This window comes from Cavia porcellus, unplaced genomic scaffold (assembly GCF_034190915.1).
Source record: "Cavia porcellus strain 051 isolate PalLab524CR breed Dunkin Hartley unplaced genomic scaffold, mCavPor4.1 scaffold_5, whole genome shotgun sequence".
In the NCBI taxonomy this organism is placed as follows: Eukaryota; Metazoa; Chordata; class Mammalia; order Rodentia; family Caviidae; genus Cavia; species Cavia porcellus.
The window spans coordinates 4,147,899-4,165,118 of NW_026947488.1; the positions used below are offsets into that span (position 1 = coordinate 4,147,899).

Here is a 17,220-nt window from a genome sequence, read left to right on the forward strand (position 1 = left end):
CTGAGGAAACTGAGACGGAGGACGTCCAATAGGAGGTCAGCGACAGACATACAGCCCAGCTGGTACAGCGCACCTCACTGGGAGCCTCCTGCAGGCCAAAGCAGTGGATTACAAAATATGCAGTTTCTGTGGACACCGACAGACCCGCTGATGGGCAGAAGTATCCCGGGTTACATAGACACCAAAGCTTGGAGCAATGGTATCCCCCAGATCTGAAGGAAGAGGTTAGGGTGGAGGTGACCCCTGGGGAAGAGAGGCTCCTAACATACAAACCCCTACTCAGGGGGCAGGACTGTGCCTGGGAATCTGCATTCCACTGCTTCCCTATGGCGTTTTTGTTCACAGATGTGAGAACTCATGTGGCTCAGATGGCTGATTATGCACTCAGGTGTTTCTTCCTTTCATTCTCTGGAATGTGACCATAGGCACAAGTGCACACTTTTGAGTTTTCCTCATCTAGAAATGCAATCACTATTGGACCCATCCCAGAGAGCTCGTGAGGACCTCAGGGATGTACTGTGCAGGAAGCACCCCACAGGGCTACCTGGACGATGCTGTGCCAGTAACTGTGTCTGCTCCCTATTGTGATGTGCACAGGACTGTGCTCAGGTCACCCAGACTGCGCTGGGCTCCCACCCACAGTGCAGGTCAGCAGGAGGGGGAAGGGGCCCGCAGCCGGTGCCACCTGGTCTTAACCAAACCTCCACCCTGCAGTGAGACTTCCACTCTTTAGAAACAACTGGCCTGCTTTTGAAAAGGAGTCCACTATTTCCCTAAGCCCAGAAATAACGGACCTTTGAAAGCGCTATGTCCACAGTTCTGAGGAACTGTGCAGGGCCCGATCTCCTCCAGAGTCCGCAGGAAGAGGACGGCACCTTAACAGCCTGGGTCCAGCAGTCAGGTGCAGCTCTGGCCAGTCTGCATGCTGCCACATCAGAGCATCAAGGACCCTCCTAAAGGCCCTGGGGTCTCAAGGAGCACGTGGCAGGGGCAGGGGCAGGGGCAGGGGTGGTCAGGAGCGTGCAGCAGGACAGAGTCTTTTCCCCTGGGGTCTATGTTCTGTTCCATGCTGCTCTAGGTACAGCAGAATGGAATGTACCAGAGCCGGAAGATCAGTTAACGGCTGTGTTAACATGCCAAATGTCCATTCCTGGAGGATGCTATGGAGGCTTAATCAGATTCTCTCACACAGCCCCAGAACAAAGACTCCCCAAGAGAGTGCCAATGGGAGGTCTGAGCATCATTCAGGAGGCACCTGTCCAGCATCAGGTCTCCAGGCAAAGCACACACAGGACGGGAACATCTCCCAGGGTATCACAGCAAAGCTTTGCAGCCACCTGAACTACCGGCATCTCTGGCCCTGCAGCCACCATCCCGTTCAACAGTCTCCTATGATTCTCCTGAGACCTACTGGGGACCTTCCTGTCCTGGGCAGGTGAGCCTGGCCATAAGGGCAGCTCCAGCAGCTCCCAGTGTCCCACTGCCTTCTCAGAGGAACTCGTCTGGAGCCCTCAAAAGGCCAAGAAGCAGCAGGCACCATTCCTGTTCACAGACCAGGACAGACTCCCAAGACACACGCTGAGACCGGGAGGGGTGCGGGTCAAGCTGCCCACCTGGACCTCCTCCGGCAGCCCGACTCCTCCCTGTGGAGCCACAGCCGGGGATGGCCCGGAGATCTCTCGTGTTTCCAGCACCATCATGACAGCTTTGTAGTACTTCTGAGGCTGTCCCACCTTCTGGGCCCGCAGACTCCCTCTAAGCGGCTGCAACGCACTTTCAGACTCTCATTGCAATTCAACTTTCTCATCTCTACAACAGAGATGATGGAGACTCCTACATGACTGGGTCCCTGAAAGGATGGTCTAAATGGAGCATGTGGTCAGCACTGAAGAAGGACAGTGGTCAGTGGCTCTCACTGGTGGCCTTAAGACTAAGGTGGCATGATGTGCAACTTCTGGGGACCCTGCAGGTCCCCGAGGCTCTGTTGTTCTCTTGTGTGTACCTAAAAGGCAAGCGGGAGCCCTTGTGCAGAAAGGGGGACACTCACCCCCACCTCGCTGCAGTGCACAGACCAAGCGCATGGAGCTCTGTCATGGGGCCTGGGGTGGGTGTTGGGGGTAGTGACTGTTCACCCAGAAAAACTCAAGAACACTAGGAAAACAAAATTTTATGGGTCTGTAAATTTAAAATAAAATGCAAATGCTTTTCAGGATATGGTTAAGTGGCATGTTGCTATGGAAACCAGAAGCTGAATTATTCAGTAAGAGATGGCGGAAGAGTATCTGAAGGGAGGCAAAGCACAGACAGAGACTCAATGAAACCATCCCTGTGGGGAAAACACGTGGTGCCCCGCCCTGGGGCCACATCTGCCCTCTCAAGAGGGAGGCGACTTCTCGGCTGCTGGCTTCTCTGTGTCTAACTCTGGAGCTGCTTTTCAGTTTTTAAACATGAAGGCAAACAGGGAGCTACATAGCCCAGCCCGAGTGTGAGGTTAGTTACAGGTGTGGAGTGACACGGCAAGCCTCGTGCGTGGTTCTCTGCCTCTGGGTCTCCTCCGGCAGCCCGACTCCTCCCTGTGGAGCCACAGCCTGGGATGGCCCCCAGACCTCCCGTGTTTCCAGCGTCATCGTGAAGGCTTTGCGGTACTTCTGAGCTCCAGGTGTGGCCATCCTTTACCTACCTTCTTTGTGTTTGTTCACTGATATTTCAGTTTGAAAGAGAACTGTTTGGTGATGAACAAACACTTTATGCTGGCACAGTTAGAGGCAAATGCAAATAAGGTGACGGCAAATAGAAGCACGTTGACCTGCAGCCTAGGAAAGACTTTTTAAAAATGGTGCTACTCCGGTTTAGATCTCAGATGTCCCCCAAAGTGTCATGTGTTCAGAGTGAGTAGGTCCTGGAGGTGCTGTGCTGATCCACGGATCAGTCCACTGGCGAGTTTGGGGCTGATGTACTGTGAGGAGGCGGGGCCTGGCTGGAAGACGTGGGTCAGTGGGTAACTGACCTGAAAGATGGGCTCTTGTCCCTGGCTCCTCCCTACATTCTGCTTCCTGGCCACCATGGGGTGAGCAGCTCTCTTTCACCAGACCTTCCTGTAATGCTGGTCCTGCCTTGGCACCAACTAATCACAAACTGAATCTTCTGAAACCGTGAACAAAAATAAACGCCTCCTCCTGTAAACTGTGGGTGTTGGGTATTCTGTCCCAGACTCAGGTGCAAGTCCTATGAGACCTAACACATAGCAGTACTCAGAACACTGTTCCGAGGACCGCTTGCAATTGTTGCAAGAAGGTTTTATTGATACCCAGCCATGCCTGTTCATTTGCAGAGTGTCTTTAGTGCCTCAACTGCGTATGTTTGACAGACAGTGAGGCTCACAAATCTGGAGAAATTCAGCACTGGTCCTTTAAAACCAGCGGACTCCTGATGCACACAGCTGTCATCCAACAACCTCAACCATCAAAACTTTGGTATGTCAAAAGAAAAAAAAGATGCTCAGATTTAGCTCAGCGGCAAGTGCCCGCCTGGCAAGCACAGAATTCACAAATGTACACCTGGGTCCTACTGGGAGAAGCCACCTCCTAGGGCTGGGTAGCAGCCCCCATATCTAACCTCTCCTCAGGTCTGGGAGCCACTGTCACCAGACATCACAACTGCGGATCTGTGCCTGGGCCACCTTGGCATGCACATTAGGACCAGTGCAGGAAGAAGGCTGGGAGACCACATCCCAGGCTTCACACACCACTCACCCAGATTTCCTGAGCACCTGCTACCTGGCAAGGCTACACCACGTGCCTGCTCCCAAAGGCCTCAAAATCGTCAGCACCCACTTAATAGAGAACTGAGGTGGATGGGGTAGATGCCCGTGCCCGAGTCGGTGCAGAGCTTGGGTTCTAAGCCAGGGTTGGGTGGCTCCAAGCCCACTGTGCTCTGGCTCAGGCCAAGGAGTGAGACCTCTCAATAGCTGCAGGGGGCGTGGACCACACTAGGCAGCCCCTCAGCAGTGAGTAGGCATGTCACCTCATTTCATCTTTCCAGATAGGACAGCTGAGCCCCTGAGAAACACAGGCCCTTGAAGTTGTGTGGCAGTCACAGCAGCTGGTGCCTGGGCCCTACCCACCCACATTCCCGCCCTCCCTCATGAAGTGCAGAGAGAATCCTGCAGCAGATGGGAACCCTGGGGTCCCAGGTCCACAGGTAGAGCAGAAACAAGGGCTTGCCCAAAAAGAGTGGCCTGGCCCTGGGCTGGGGAGGACCTGCCCTGGGAAGGAGCCCGAGATGACCCCACGGGATACCAGGCTCTGTCTGGATTTGTTTTCGGTGATCACGGGTGGGGTTGGCCTTCTGGTATTCGGTGAGTGGGGTCTCCCCTTCAGGGAGCCACAGCTGGGAACCCTGGGTGAGATCCTGCTGCTCTGCTGGAAGTTCGGTCCACTGCCCTGCAGCGTGAGCCGGGAGCTTGTTGGGATCACAGACCCCCAGGCCTCACTTTGGCCTGCGGCCCCAGGACCTGCACCCCAGTGTCTCCCGAGTCCCATTGACAGGGGACGTGAGAAGTGCTGACAGAGACAGAGACACCAGCTGGGCAGCCCCTCGTCTCTGCTGGCTCTGGGGCTCATCTGAGGAGAGGCAGATGAGGGGGTCCAGGGTGCTATCCCCCAAGTCAAGCTCTGTGGGGCCAGGCTGGCAGCCATTAAGAGGAAGCAGGGATAGGAGGGGGAGATACCAAATGCCACATCAGGACCACATGCTCCATACTTTCCCACCCTGCAGCTCAAACAACAAGCATGGCTGACAATGGGCCCTAGCTTGGGCCTTGCTTTCCTGGAAGCGCCCATCACTATGGGCTCTCCAGGTCTGGACCATGAGAAGGTATCTGTGGACAAGGACTGGGCCACAGCACACTCCCGCAAGCCACAGTCCCCTGACCCAGGTGCCAGCAGTGATCAGCCTGGAGCTCTGCCCCATCACAGCCGCCTCCACCCACAGGGATCACTGGGGGTGGGAGGAGGACAGCGAAGGTGCCCGCTCACAGCTCTGTACCACAACCAGATGTCTGACCTCATGGACGCGCTGTCCCCAGAAGTGTGTGTGTATACCCGCGAGTACGCGGGAGTGTGGCTTTCCTTGAAAAAGTTTACAAGATCAAGCCACACCACATGGACATTCTTGCGAGAAAGCCATTGGATGGAGGCAAATGGGGGCCACTCCCCATCCTCAGCCCTGGCCAGCACGTTCCAACCAGCACGTCCCAGGCCTTCTAGCTGTGACCCCGCAGCTCCTCACGCATCTGTGGCTGGGATTTCCCTCCCAGAGGACATCTTGTGAATCCAGGACAGTTTTTAACAGTCACAGGAGACAACAAGTAGAGCCCAAGTGTGTTGCAAAGCCCCCACCATCGTGTCGCATGCTCTATGCAGGGCTGAGAGCCCAGCTGCACCTCCCACCCAGCCCCAGGGGCAGGCAGGGTTTCTGACTGAGGCTGCACACTCCCACTTACTTGGAGAGTTTCAGCTCAATCTGCTGCCGAATTTCCTGCCTTTCTTCATCAGTCCTCCTGGGGAAAATATTCCGGTCTTCCAACTCCTGCTTGCTTGGCCGGTTCCTCAGTTTCACTGCCAGAAGCTCCTTCTTGCATTTCCTCGGTAGTGTTCCTAAAAGACCCGTCAGGGGAGGAGAGACAAGAGGACAGAAAATGGGTCTTAGAGGGCTGAGGACCTGCAGTGGAGCCTCCTGCAGCGGGGAGGAAGGAGCCTCGAACACCGGGGTGGATGTGATGCCACCAGGCAGGCTCACTCAGCCCCCTGCCCAGAGGACTACAGCTCCCAGGCTTCCAGGGAGAGTTCTGCTGACACCTGTTGTACCTGGGTGACTTTTAGTACCATTCAGCTTTCTCTTTCCAAAAGCATCTGACTTAGGGACATGGATTATACAGTAATAATTGCAGTACTAAATGCATATGCAGTAGTTACCTCTGGGGGCTCTGCCCCATCCCCAGCAACTCGAGTCTCTTCCCATTGTCTCCCACCTTCTGGCCAAGCAAGGTTCTCTTTTAAGCTCCTGAAACACTGATGGCGAACCTATGGCAAGCATGCCATGGTGGGAGGTGCGTCATTATCACAAGTTCTAAAAGGTTCGCCATCGCTGGCCTAGAACTTCACCTCTTTCTTTCCTTGTGTGCCCGCCTGCTCCACCTGGGCCATCTGTGCACGGCACCCCATGAATTGAGCCCCAAGCCACCATCGCACCACGCTGTCTCAATCCCTTCCTTCACTGACATGTTCCTTGTTGTCTAGTTCACAGTCTGTCTCCATGATGTCCCTTATCCCCTGTGTCCTGGATGCCTGGGAGCAGCTGATCATCAGTGAGAATCTCAGAGAGACCCTATGCCTGGATAATTCTGCACCTATCTGCAGGGCTGTTTTATCTTGGAGTTGATACACACCGTGTTTCAGCTGAGTGAAAGCAGCCATGAGGAGGGTCTCGGGGAACGGAATAAATTTACACAAGAACAGAAATGGCCCCCGCTGTATGCACAGGCAGAGAGCTGCTCCAAGCATGGCTAGTGAACCGCAGAACCAAACTTTGCAGGCACAGCTCCCTCCTGCCTGGGCCTGGCCACACCCATGCTGCTTGCAGTAGCTCTAGAGCATCCCACAGGGGGCAGTTGTCCAGTTGGTAGCTTAGCAGATTCACTAGGGTGTCCTGGGGGATTCAGGCCACCATCCCACATGGTTGCTTCCTCAAAGGAAGGCAAAATTGATTTCTTAAGATAAACAGCTCCCCAAAGCAAGGCCAGGCCTGCTCCGTGCAGTGAGAATACAGAGCGCGGAAGTCAGCCAGACATCATGTTGGTTTAAGAGAAATTTGGGATAAAGCGAGAGACAAAAATGGAATTCCGCCGGGGCTCGAATTTCTAATGTTAACCTGTTTGTCATGCGCCTTCGAGAGAAACAGAAAAATAATGACTGAAAAATCACTTCAGCAAGGAGTCTAGCCGGAATTTAATAGCTTTATAAATGGCTGCGGCTCTGTATTTATAGAATCATAAAGAGCCTGAAAGAGTCACATGTATCTTTTATTGGCCTTTAAAGCACGTTACAGGGAAGCGGAAAGCCAGGGTGATGCTCATGAATTTCGGAAGTCTCAAAGGTCTCGAGACAAATCCTTCATGAGTGTCAGGGGTCTAATACACGACAAAAAAAGGATTGCCATTTTCCAAGCATTACAGTGTACTGAACCGTAAAGCGGTGCTGAATGTGGTTTAATCATTCTAGCTTTTAATGAAGCCAGGCCTTAAGCTCCTGCAGACGGCTCAGGGCTGTCATTATACTTTCCATCGCACGTGTTGCTAGCTGAGAAGACGAGCCTGCCCATCACTGGAGGTTTCTAGACGTAAATGAGACCTCGCCCTCAGGAACATCTGCACTGGTGGCAGGTGACACTTATCCATCTCCAATCCAGCCCCAGGACCACAGCAAGGACGCAGATGGCCACAGGAAAGGTACATGGTAGGGTCAGGGCAGAAGCTTCGGGGCCGTGTGCAGGGTGTCAGGCCAGGTATCTGGAATTATATGGCTTCCTGACAGTAGCAGTTTTTACTCCTTAAAATTCAAAAGAGGAAATTTCTATAAAAATTGCCTGGAAGGAGAACTTTTTATAAGGTGGGTGATCCTGCTTCTCAGTTGGTTGACTTAATCTGAGGGACCATTCTCGAGCATCCTGTCTAACTGTGAGCAGGAATGAAAGCCGAGAAAGAGGTAAGACTTCCTGTCCCTGGAGCTCAGAGGAAGCTGCTCCTCCTCTCCCCAGTGCTCCCTAATGTGACCGCTTCCTGTCCTCTCCTTTCCTCCGGAAATCCCACTTGTAGCAGACTTCCTCTTAAACCAATGAGGCAAGTGCACAAAAATACCTAATGGGATGCTCATCCCAGCTTTATTAAGGAGAGGAAGAAATGATACACAACCGAGACTTCCAAGGAGAGCGCACCTGTTACATCCTGGTGCGTCTTCTCCACTGGACACTGTGTTTTTACAAATAATCATGATGCACATGCTCCTGAGTGACCAAAGAAAGCTGCCAATATAGCATCAAGAAAAGAAAATCATGAGAAAAGCCATATGATATAGACAGATGTGTACAGGGGGTAGACTTTGGAAATACATATAATTTACTATAAAATGGCCCATAAAAGCCAGAGATTGATCATTATCCTCATTCATTTTAGTTTTCTCTGCTTTGTTTTTTGCCATAAATATGGTTACCTCAGGCACAGGAAATAAGAAGAAAGAAGTCATTGAGAGAGATCAGGGCAGATGGTGGGAAATGGTCTCCTCCATAAAGCCAATGAGATATCTGTTGCTTCTATGAAGAAAGTGTTAGAATCAATTCAATCAAATCAAACTCTAGAAATTAGGGATCTTTTTTTCAAGGTGTATTAGCCGAGTCCTGGGAAGAGCCCAGCGCTGGCTTTCTCCACCACTACCACAGTGACCCAGACAACCCTTGAACAGCAGAGTCCTGGGCTCCACGTCCTCCTCCACAGCCCACATCCACTCCACATCACTCTGTGTGGAACTCAGGATGTGGCCCCAGCCCCCGGCACTCAGTTCCTATCTCCACTGCAGGAAGCAGAGGGCGCTGGCGGAGGATCTCAGCCCTCCCTGGTCTGAGTTAAAGCCCTTTCTTTGAAGCCTCTCCCATCTCTCCTCCAGGTGTCACACTGGCCTGGGGACCCCTCTGCAGGGACTAGGGCTCCTCTTCCTTCTCTGGCTCCACTTGTTCTCCCCATCTCTAAAGGTGGGCGTTCCCAGGACTCAACTCTCAAACCTCGCCTCGGCACCAGATCTTCCTCCATGGTCCCAGGTCCATGAAGTCCAACCGCTAGTGGCTTGGGATTTCTGTGACCAGACGCAATGTCCTCCACAACTCTGGGCCTCCTTGGTCACCTCTGTCACCATGCTGCCCTGGATCTCTACCAGGCATGCAACCAGCACATTCACCAGAAGACCGAGATGGAAACCTGGAGCCACTGCAGCCTCTCCACGCCTGCCCAGAGCCCTGTTCAGTCAGTGAGGCCCCAACTACCATCCCTGGTGCTGCTCACTGCGGGTGGACGGGTGAGGGAAACCAGGCCACAGTGCCGTGTGTGCTTCTGCCATCCCCGAGGCATGCCATTTGTCCGCTCAGGTGGTCTCACCCTAACCCAGTCATCACGTGAGCATGACACTTTCACTCCACGGATGAAAACAAACCAGGAGAGTCTCTATTTTGTTTTGCCACACATGCACTTAGAAAATGTCTAGGGAATCATATAAAACAAGATATGATAAATTAGTCCTCTGAGAATGCAGGCATACCAGTCTGCAAAGTAAAGGGGCTGACTTCTGTTTGGGCCAGGAGGAGGAAGCGGGATGGAGCTGTCTTTCTGAAAACAAAGCAGCAATCAGTATCTATGAAATGATGGTTTTTAAGATGCAAAAAATCAGTAACAAAGAATAGAGATCTTCAGATATAAAAATTGAATGAGGTGCACCCTGGAGCTGCTCTGGCAGATGCCTTCAGAGAGCTCCCAGCACTTGGTCCATGGAAAGGGAACCCAGGAAGGGTGTGGAACATTCCTGGGTTGAGAAGCTGAGGGTCTAAGGAGACCACAGCACCTGGAGTCTGTGCACAGAGAAGTGGGAAGGAGAGAGAAAACCCGAGATCTGCAGAGGTCCCTGAAGCTCTAGCTGCTACTGCAATGTGAGGAAAAGGACAGAGGTAGGCCAGGCACGTGGCCTGCTCACATCACCCGGCCTAGACAACGCCAGCTGCTGGAGACTGACAAGGGCCCGGTCTTGGAAACGGGAAATGGACTGAGCCCTGGACTGAGCACTGCTCTGGTTCTGGTTCTGTCTGACATCTTAAAAGCCAGACTTGAATGAATTGGACTATTTTCAAGTAAATTAAATGCTTCTGAAATAAAATTCAAGAATCTTTAGAGAAATAGAAAAGTACCCCTCAATTAAGAAAATAAATTCACAATTGTATGCCATCCACTCAAAGTTAATATACCTGTGAAGAAGCACGCAAGAGCTCCTGGAGCCTCAAGCATTGAAAACAGCATCAAGGCCATTGTTATCCAAACCAACAATAACCAGAAAAACTCGACAGCATCAAGAGAAACAGACACGCAGCTGGGGAGTCACAGAAACATGACAGCGGAGGTCACGTGAGAAACAACTCGAGAAGACGCTGGAGCAAAAGAGCACTGGAGGGGAAAACAGTTCAGGCAGTTCCGTAGTCAGCAAATATCTTTCAGTATTAAAGCAAAACAAATGATTCTTTGGACATGCAACAGCTACCGGCGGAGCTGGCCACCAGCAGACCTGCACCACAGGAAATGACTGTAAAGACGTGTTTCCACTGGGAGGATGCAGTACCAGATGGGACCCTGAGTCTGACCATAGACAAGAAGAGTCATGAATGGCAGCCACAGGGTAAATATATAAGTATTACTCTTTCTTTATAGAAAACTGACTGTATCAATAGTTTTAGCAATGTAGTATGAGTTGCTTAAAATACGGGTAGAAGGATTTGAAAATAATAGAACAAAGGTTGGGAACAGAAAGGAGAAAGTGTACTACTGTCAGGGAAATTGTGTACACAGCTGAATTAGTAACAAGGTAAAGCGGTATACTGCGGTAAACACCAAAGCAAGGGCTCCTGGAGACCCACATGAAGACTTACGGCTGATAAACCAGTGGCAGAGGTAAAACAGAACAGCAACCCCGGTCTAAAAGAAGGCGGAAAGAGAAGAGCAAAAATCACACAGAACAAAGAGAAAATAAACCGCCAGATGCTAGATTTCAACCTAATGAGATCAAACATATTAAATCTAAAAATATTTAGGACACCCTAATTAAAGGCAAAGATTATTAGAATGGTTGAAACCAAATATCAAAGTAAACAATGCCTGCAAAATAAGCACATTAAACAGACACATACAAATGAAAAGCGCACCATGTGTACACTAATAAAACCGAAATGGATGTGTCAATATCACAGACTTCAGAGCAGAGATGTATTTGGGCTACAAAGGGTCGTCTCCTAATTGTAAAGGAATAACTTTACCAGGAAGACATAAAACAAATCTGATCAAACTTTTGAGAACTGAATAGCGAGAGATTTCAAAATTCATCTCTAAATAATTCTAAATAAGTCAACAGAAATCTGTCAGCATTTTGAAAGCCAGTCTGCTCCAACATTTATGACACACTCCAGCCCAACAGAACAGCTCACTGTAAGTGCACACCTGATACTTAGCAAGACAGATCATGTTCTGTCTTGATGAATTTCAAACGACTCAAGTCATACAAAACATTCTTTGAGTAGAACGGAAGTATATTGGAAATCAGTAACAGAAAATCTCTAGAAATCTACCCAAATATTTAGAAACTAAGTAAAAAAACCTTTTAAATAACCCATAATTCAAACAAGCAATCAAAGGGGAAACTAGAAAGTTAAAAGCAAATTGAAATACGTTACATTAAAATAATATTAAGACGGAAATTTATGGTAGGGAATATTTGTAGTAAAAAAGAAATATCTCCTAACAAGAAAGAGGGGGAAAAAACCCATTAGGGGATGTAAAGATCACAGCAGAAATCACAAAAGCTGGTTCTTTGAAAAGATCAATAAAAGTAACTGATGAGAACATCCTTTCCAAGATGAGGACAAGAAAACCCAACTCCTGTTAAGGTTTACACCGCAAGTCCTGAGCAGCACAGTAAGGCAAGCGAACGAGTAAATCAGATCTATATTGGGAAACAATTGCATTGTCTTTGTTCCCAATTAATGGATTACTTATGCAAACTACCCAAGAGGAAACCACTAGAGGCAATCAGCAAATTTAGCAAACATTGTAGGGTATCTCTGCTACATGAGAAGCACTACAGTAATACTTCCATAGACTGGAGACAGACAGTTACATACTGAAATAAAAAACCCTGGTTTCCCAAACAGAATACTCAGTAGCTTTCTGTTTTAAAAAAAAGTGCCATATGTATTCATTGCAAACTACAGAACATTAATTGAGGAGTTCTTAGGACGGAAATAAACGGAAAGAGACCATGTTCACGAGATGGAAGCCCAGAACTGTTACGATGCCCGTTCTCCCCAAGTGGATCTGCAGATCAATACAAACCCAATCAAAATTCCAGGAGGCGTGTGTGCATGTGTATGTGTGGAAACTGATGAACTCATTCTAAAATGCACATGGATGTGTAAAGGAACAAAATTAATTAAACGATTTTTAAAGAGAAACGTAGAGGGTGGAGACACTTGGTTTCAAATATGTAAAGCTACAGTCATCAAGACAATGTGATATTAAAGAAAAGCAACAAATAGAACAGAATAGAAAGTTCAGCAATGAAGCCACACATGTACCTAGAATTAGACGGCTCATTTTTGAGAAAGTTACGATAGTATTTCGACGAAGATGATGTTTTTGTGTTCTCAACCAATGGTGCTGCGCATTTGGATAATCACATGGAAAAAATGCGCTTTGATTTATAACTCACACCATGCACAATTAACTCAAAATGAATCACAGACAAATGTGAAATCTAAAAATAAAACCTTCGTTCGTGATCTTGGGTTTGGCAAAGATTTCTCAAAGGAACAGCTCAAAGCATGAGCCATAGCGGAATGAGTTGATAGATCAGACTTCAAACCATTTCAAAGGCGTAAGTAGTAAAAAGCAACTCACACACTAGTTACCAATGTGTGCAAAACATGTATCTGATAAACACGCATCTAAAATTTAGACTGTGATGTTTCACAGATGTACACATGTCAAACCTCAGTGGTGTAAAATTCTTGCACACTTCCAGTCTTCCATATGTCAATTAGACTTCAATGAAGCCCTCTAAGTGGGTGACGGATTAAAGACAGCCCTGCAGACAACCACACCAAAGAGCAGTAAATCATGGTCTGTGAAAAAAATTATGTTCCACAGAAGAGGCTCTTCACTGCCTGCCTACACCACCACGATCCCGCGACACCCAGCATTGTGACCCAAGTTGGAGAGGAGCAGAGTGACCAAACCACCAAATCCTAGCCAGGGCTGGACCTTGGGTCTCCTTGGCACAGCGTGACAGAGGTGACAACCACAAGTTGACAACCTGACTCCAGGTGACACTAACACAGAGGAGCGTTTCCCTACAGCACTGACCAGTAGAGACCACCGAGTGACAGTCTCGGGAGAGAGCCCTGGAGAAGATGAGAGCTAGAGCAGATCTCCGAGATCCCCTAAGGGACTCAGGCTCAGACCAGGAAGATCTCGGGGCTGCTATTCTGGGACAGGAGGCCAAGTGCAGTGGGTGTCACCTCCTGGCAGGCTCGGGGGATCCGAAGGAGGTGGCATTTAGTCCAGTGGCCTGCTTGAGCTCTTGCACTGCTGCCTAGATCCACTGAGCAGAAATCAGTGGTCTGATATACAGTAGATCGCTATCTGGGTGCCTATACCAAAATCACAGACGCCCTTGCTTTAAGGGCGGTTTGTGAGTCCTTCTTAGAGTTTGTTCATGTCCAGTTTACATTCAATACGATTGCTGTCACTGACTTAACTACTAGACGCAAGGTGACATAGTCGTTACTATCAAATGGTTTTCTCTGCATCCCAATATCTGGGTTACCTGGGGGCTGCAAACAATACTGAGGCCCATTCTTGAAGAATCAGGCACTGAGCCAGAGACATTGCAAGGCCAAGCACACTGCACAGAAAAAGAAAACTAGAAATACGAGAAGACAAAGCAACAAAATGCCCCCCAAACCACCAACTACCCTAGAGCTGATGCAGAGGGTGTGAAGGGGAGGAAAACAGAGCCACAGGGCAGAAATGTCCAAAGGGACACCAGGGAGGTGACAAGTGTTCAGTAAGGTGCTTGGTAAACTCAAAGAAGATGCAACTAACCAGATAATGACTGTAGTGAAAAACAAGGAGTCTAGAGAAGACCCTAAAAACACCTTGTGGCACCGAGGAGAGATGCAAAACACGAACACCCAGCAGAGGAAAGAACAGAAACCCATGAATGTTCTGATAGGAATCCAAAAATATGAGTGGAAATATGGGCAAAACCAGCAATCAGGGTGAGGACAGAATGTGCAATTATAAGACAGGGCTTCGGTTAGTGATCAGCTAGCCAAGTAATAGCTTTAAAACCACAAGAGAGCACCAAAAAATGGACCCAGCGCTGCCAGACAACTCAAACAAGACTAATATGAGATGCTGGAAGAAATGAAAAGTCAGGAGACAGCACAAAGGGACAAAAACCCTGCTCACAGAGTAGCAGAAAACCCCAGACAAGGAAAAAAATACAGATAAGCAAGGCACATAGACCCTGAATACTACCGCCAGAAAAAATGCTCCAAACCACATCATAATCGAAAAATCCGACATAATAGAATCTGAAAAGCTGCTAGAGAAAAGCATCAAATCACTTACAAAGGAAAACCCATCAGAATTACAAAAGACTTCTTAACACAGATGTTAAAGTCAAGAAGAACAGGGAATGAAGTGTTTCAAGTCCTACATGAAAACAACTGTCAATGCAGACTGACATATCATTAAAATTATCTTTTGAACATTTATAGGAAAGTAAGCTATTTCCATGAGAAAGAGAATTCATGACCAAACAATATTTCAAGATTCTCAAGGACATCCAAAAAGGAGACAAGCTAACAATGCCGAAGGTCCAACAGGACGAACCCATCAGGTAGGGACAGCAATGAAGCGGAAGAAAAAGAAAGCAAAATGGCATCTGGTAAGTCACACAGTGAGAGGAACAGGCTCGTAGCCGTCATTAATAACTATCAAAGCGAATGGACTCAACCTGCGTATTAAAACACACAGCTCAGAATGGATCAAGAAACAAAAGCCAGTGGAACGCTGCATACAAGACACATATTTAACACAGAACATTCACAGACTACAACTCAGAAATCAAAAATGGGAAACAAGATGCCGTGCAAAGGGAACCAAAAACCAAGCAGGAGTAGTGATCCTATTACGAGGCAAAGCTGATCAAAAGAGGCAGAGAAGGACATTACACATTGATTAATGGAACTGCTCGATGGGAAGAAATAACAATTACAAATATATCTGCTACAAACTGTGGTGCACCGACTTCACAGAACACACTCCAGTGGACATAAAAGACCAGATACACATCAGTATAATTATAGTTGGGGATCTAAATACCAAATTATCACAAAAATATTAGAACATAGCAACAAAGAAATACATGTTAAACTACATCTTTGAACAAATGGACTTGATAGATACATATGAACTGTTCCACTCAACAACAGAACATACATTTGTTTGGCAGCACATGGTACTTCGCCCAAGATGGGCCACAGACAGCTAACAAAGCAACTTAAGTGAATAAAAAAGAAACAAAATTATCCCATGCAGATTATCTGATTACAGTGCAATAAAACTAGAAATCAACAGCAAAAGTAACCACAGAAACCATGGGAACACGTTGAAAGTAAGCGACACACTGGTGAATAGCCATTGGGTCATGAAAAGATTAAAGAAATAAGACAGCTCTGAGAACTGAATAATAACACCAGTACAACATGCCAGACCTCATGGGAGCCAGCAGAAGCTCTCCTACAAGGGCGCATGTAGGTCTGGGAATGTGCACAGCAGGAAAGCAGAACAAGCACAAAATAATAACCTAAGGATGCACCCGAAGGCCCTCGAAAACCAAGAAGACCCGGAATTCAGAGCTTGTACTAGGAAGCAAGTTATAAAGACCAGAGCAAAAGTCAGTGTAACGGGGACTAAAAAGCAACACAAAGAATCAATGAATTGGAAAGCTGGTTGTTGGAAACAGTAAGCAAAATAGATAAAAGGAAATAAATGACACAAATCACAGTGAACACAGAAAACTATTATTAATTGCCTCGCAAACATAAGGCCGAACAATTTGAGCTCTCAGAAGAAATGGAGAGAGTGCTAGATACATATGAATTACCACGACTGAACAAAGAAGTCTTAAAAATCAAACCTGACAAGTAAAGCCCACAACCTAATGGATTCACAGTCCAAATCTATATGAATGTGAGGGAAAATCTAACACCAACACTCCTCAAATTCTTTGGGAATTGAGAGGGAAGGAGTATTCTCCAAGTCATCCTTAGAAGCTAGCATCACCCTGACCCATAAACCTGACAAGGATCCAACCAAACAAGAAAACTGTAGGCGAATCTCTTCATGAACATAGATGCAAAAATCCTCAATGAGATACAGCAAACAAAAGTAACAAATCATCAAAATATCAGAAGCCATGACCCAGCAGGCTTCATCCCAGGGGTGCAGATGGTTCAACATATGCAAATCAATAAAGGTAATTTATCACATAAAGCACAAAAATCATGATTGTCTCAATAGGAGTACCAAAGGTCTTTGATAAAATCCAATATCATGATAAAAACTCTAAAAAAAAATAGGCATAGAAGAACATTTTTTCAATCTGATAAAAGCTATTTATAACCAGCCTACTGCCAACATCATATTAAAAGGGAAAAAATTGAAAGCCTTCCCTTTAAATTCAGGAAGAAGACAGGGATGCCCACTATCACCTCTTCTGTTCAACACAACCCTTGAAACATTAGCCAGAGCAATCAGACAAGAAAAAGAAATAGAAGGGATAGGCACAGGAAATGGACAAAGTCGAAATACAGTTATTTTCAAGGCACATGATCTTATACCTACAAGATCCAAAAAATTCTACAAAAAGACTCCCAGACTGAGTAAGCAAATTCAACAAAGTAGCAGGGAATGAAACATCTATAAAAAATCTATAGCAGTCCTCACATCAATATTCTTCAGGAAGAAATTAGGGAAACAATGCCATTTACAATGCATTAAAAAAACTAAGTACTTAGGAATTCACATAACTAAAGAAATGAAAGACTTCTATAATGCAAATTACACCACTCTGAACCAAGAGGTTAAAGAGGATGTCAGAAAGTGAAGAGAGACCCCTATTCCCAGATAGTCAGAACTAACACAGCAACAATGGCAATACTTACAAAGCTGATGTACAGATTTAACACAGCTCCAATCAAAATACCAGCAATAATCCTGCAGATGTAGGGAAAAATCCAGAAGAAGGGACCCAAAAGAAATCCTAGCTAACAAATCCTAGCTAGCAAAGCAGG

The 17,220-nt window shown here is 47.4% G+C and overlaps 1 protein-coding gene across 4 annotated transcripts in view; it reads right to left on the reverse strand.

Annotated features, from left to right (window-relative positions):
- Phactr3 (phosphatase and actin regulator 3) overlaps positions 1-17,220 on the reverse strand; it is a 212,272-nt gene that overhangs the window by 33,799 nt on the left and 161,253 nt on the right. For all 4 annotated transcript variants that reach the window (XM_063248092.1, XM_063248091.1, XM_063248093.1 and 1 more), the window contains exon 8: positions 5,504-5,657. In XM_063248092.1, the coding sequence (XP_063104162.1) occupies positions 5,504-5,657 (154 nt within the window). The remainder of the gene's footprint in view (positions 1-5,503; positions 5,658-17,220) is intronic.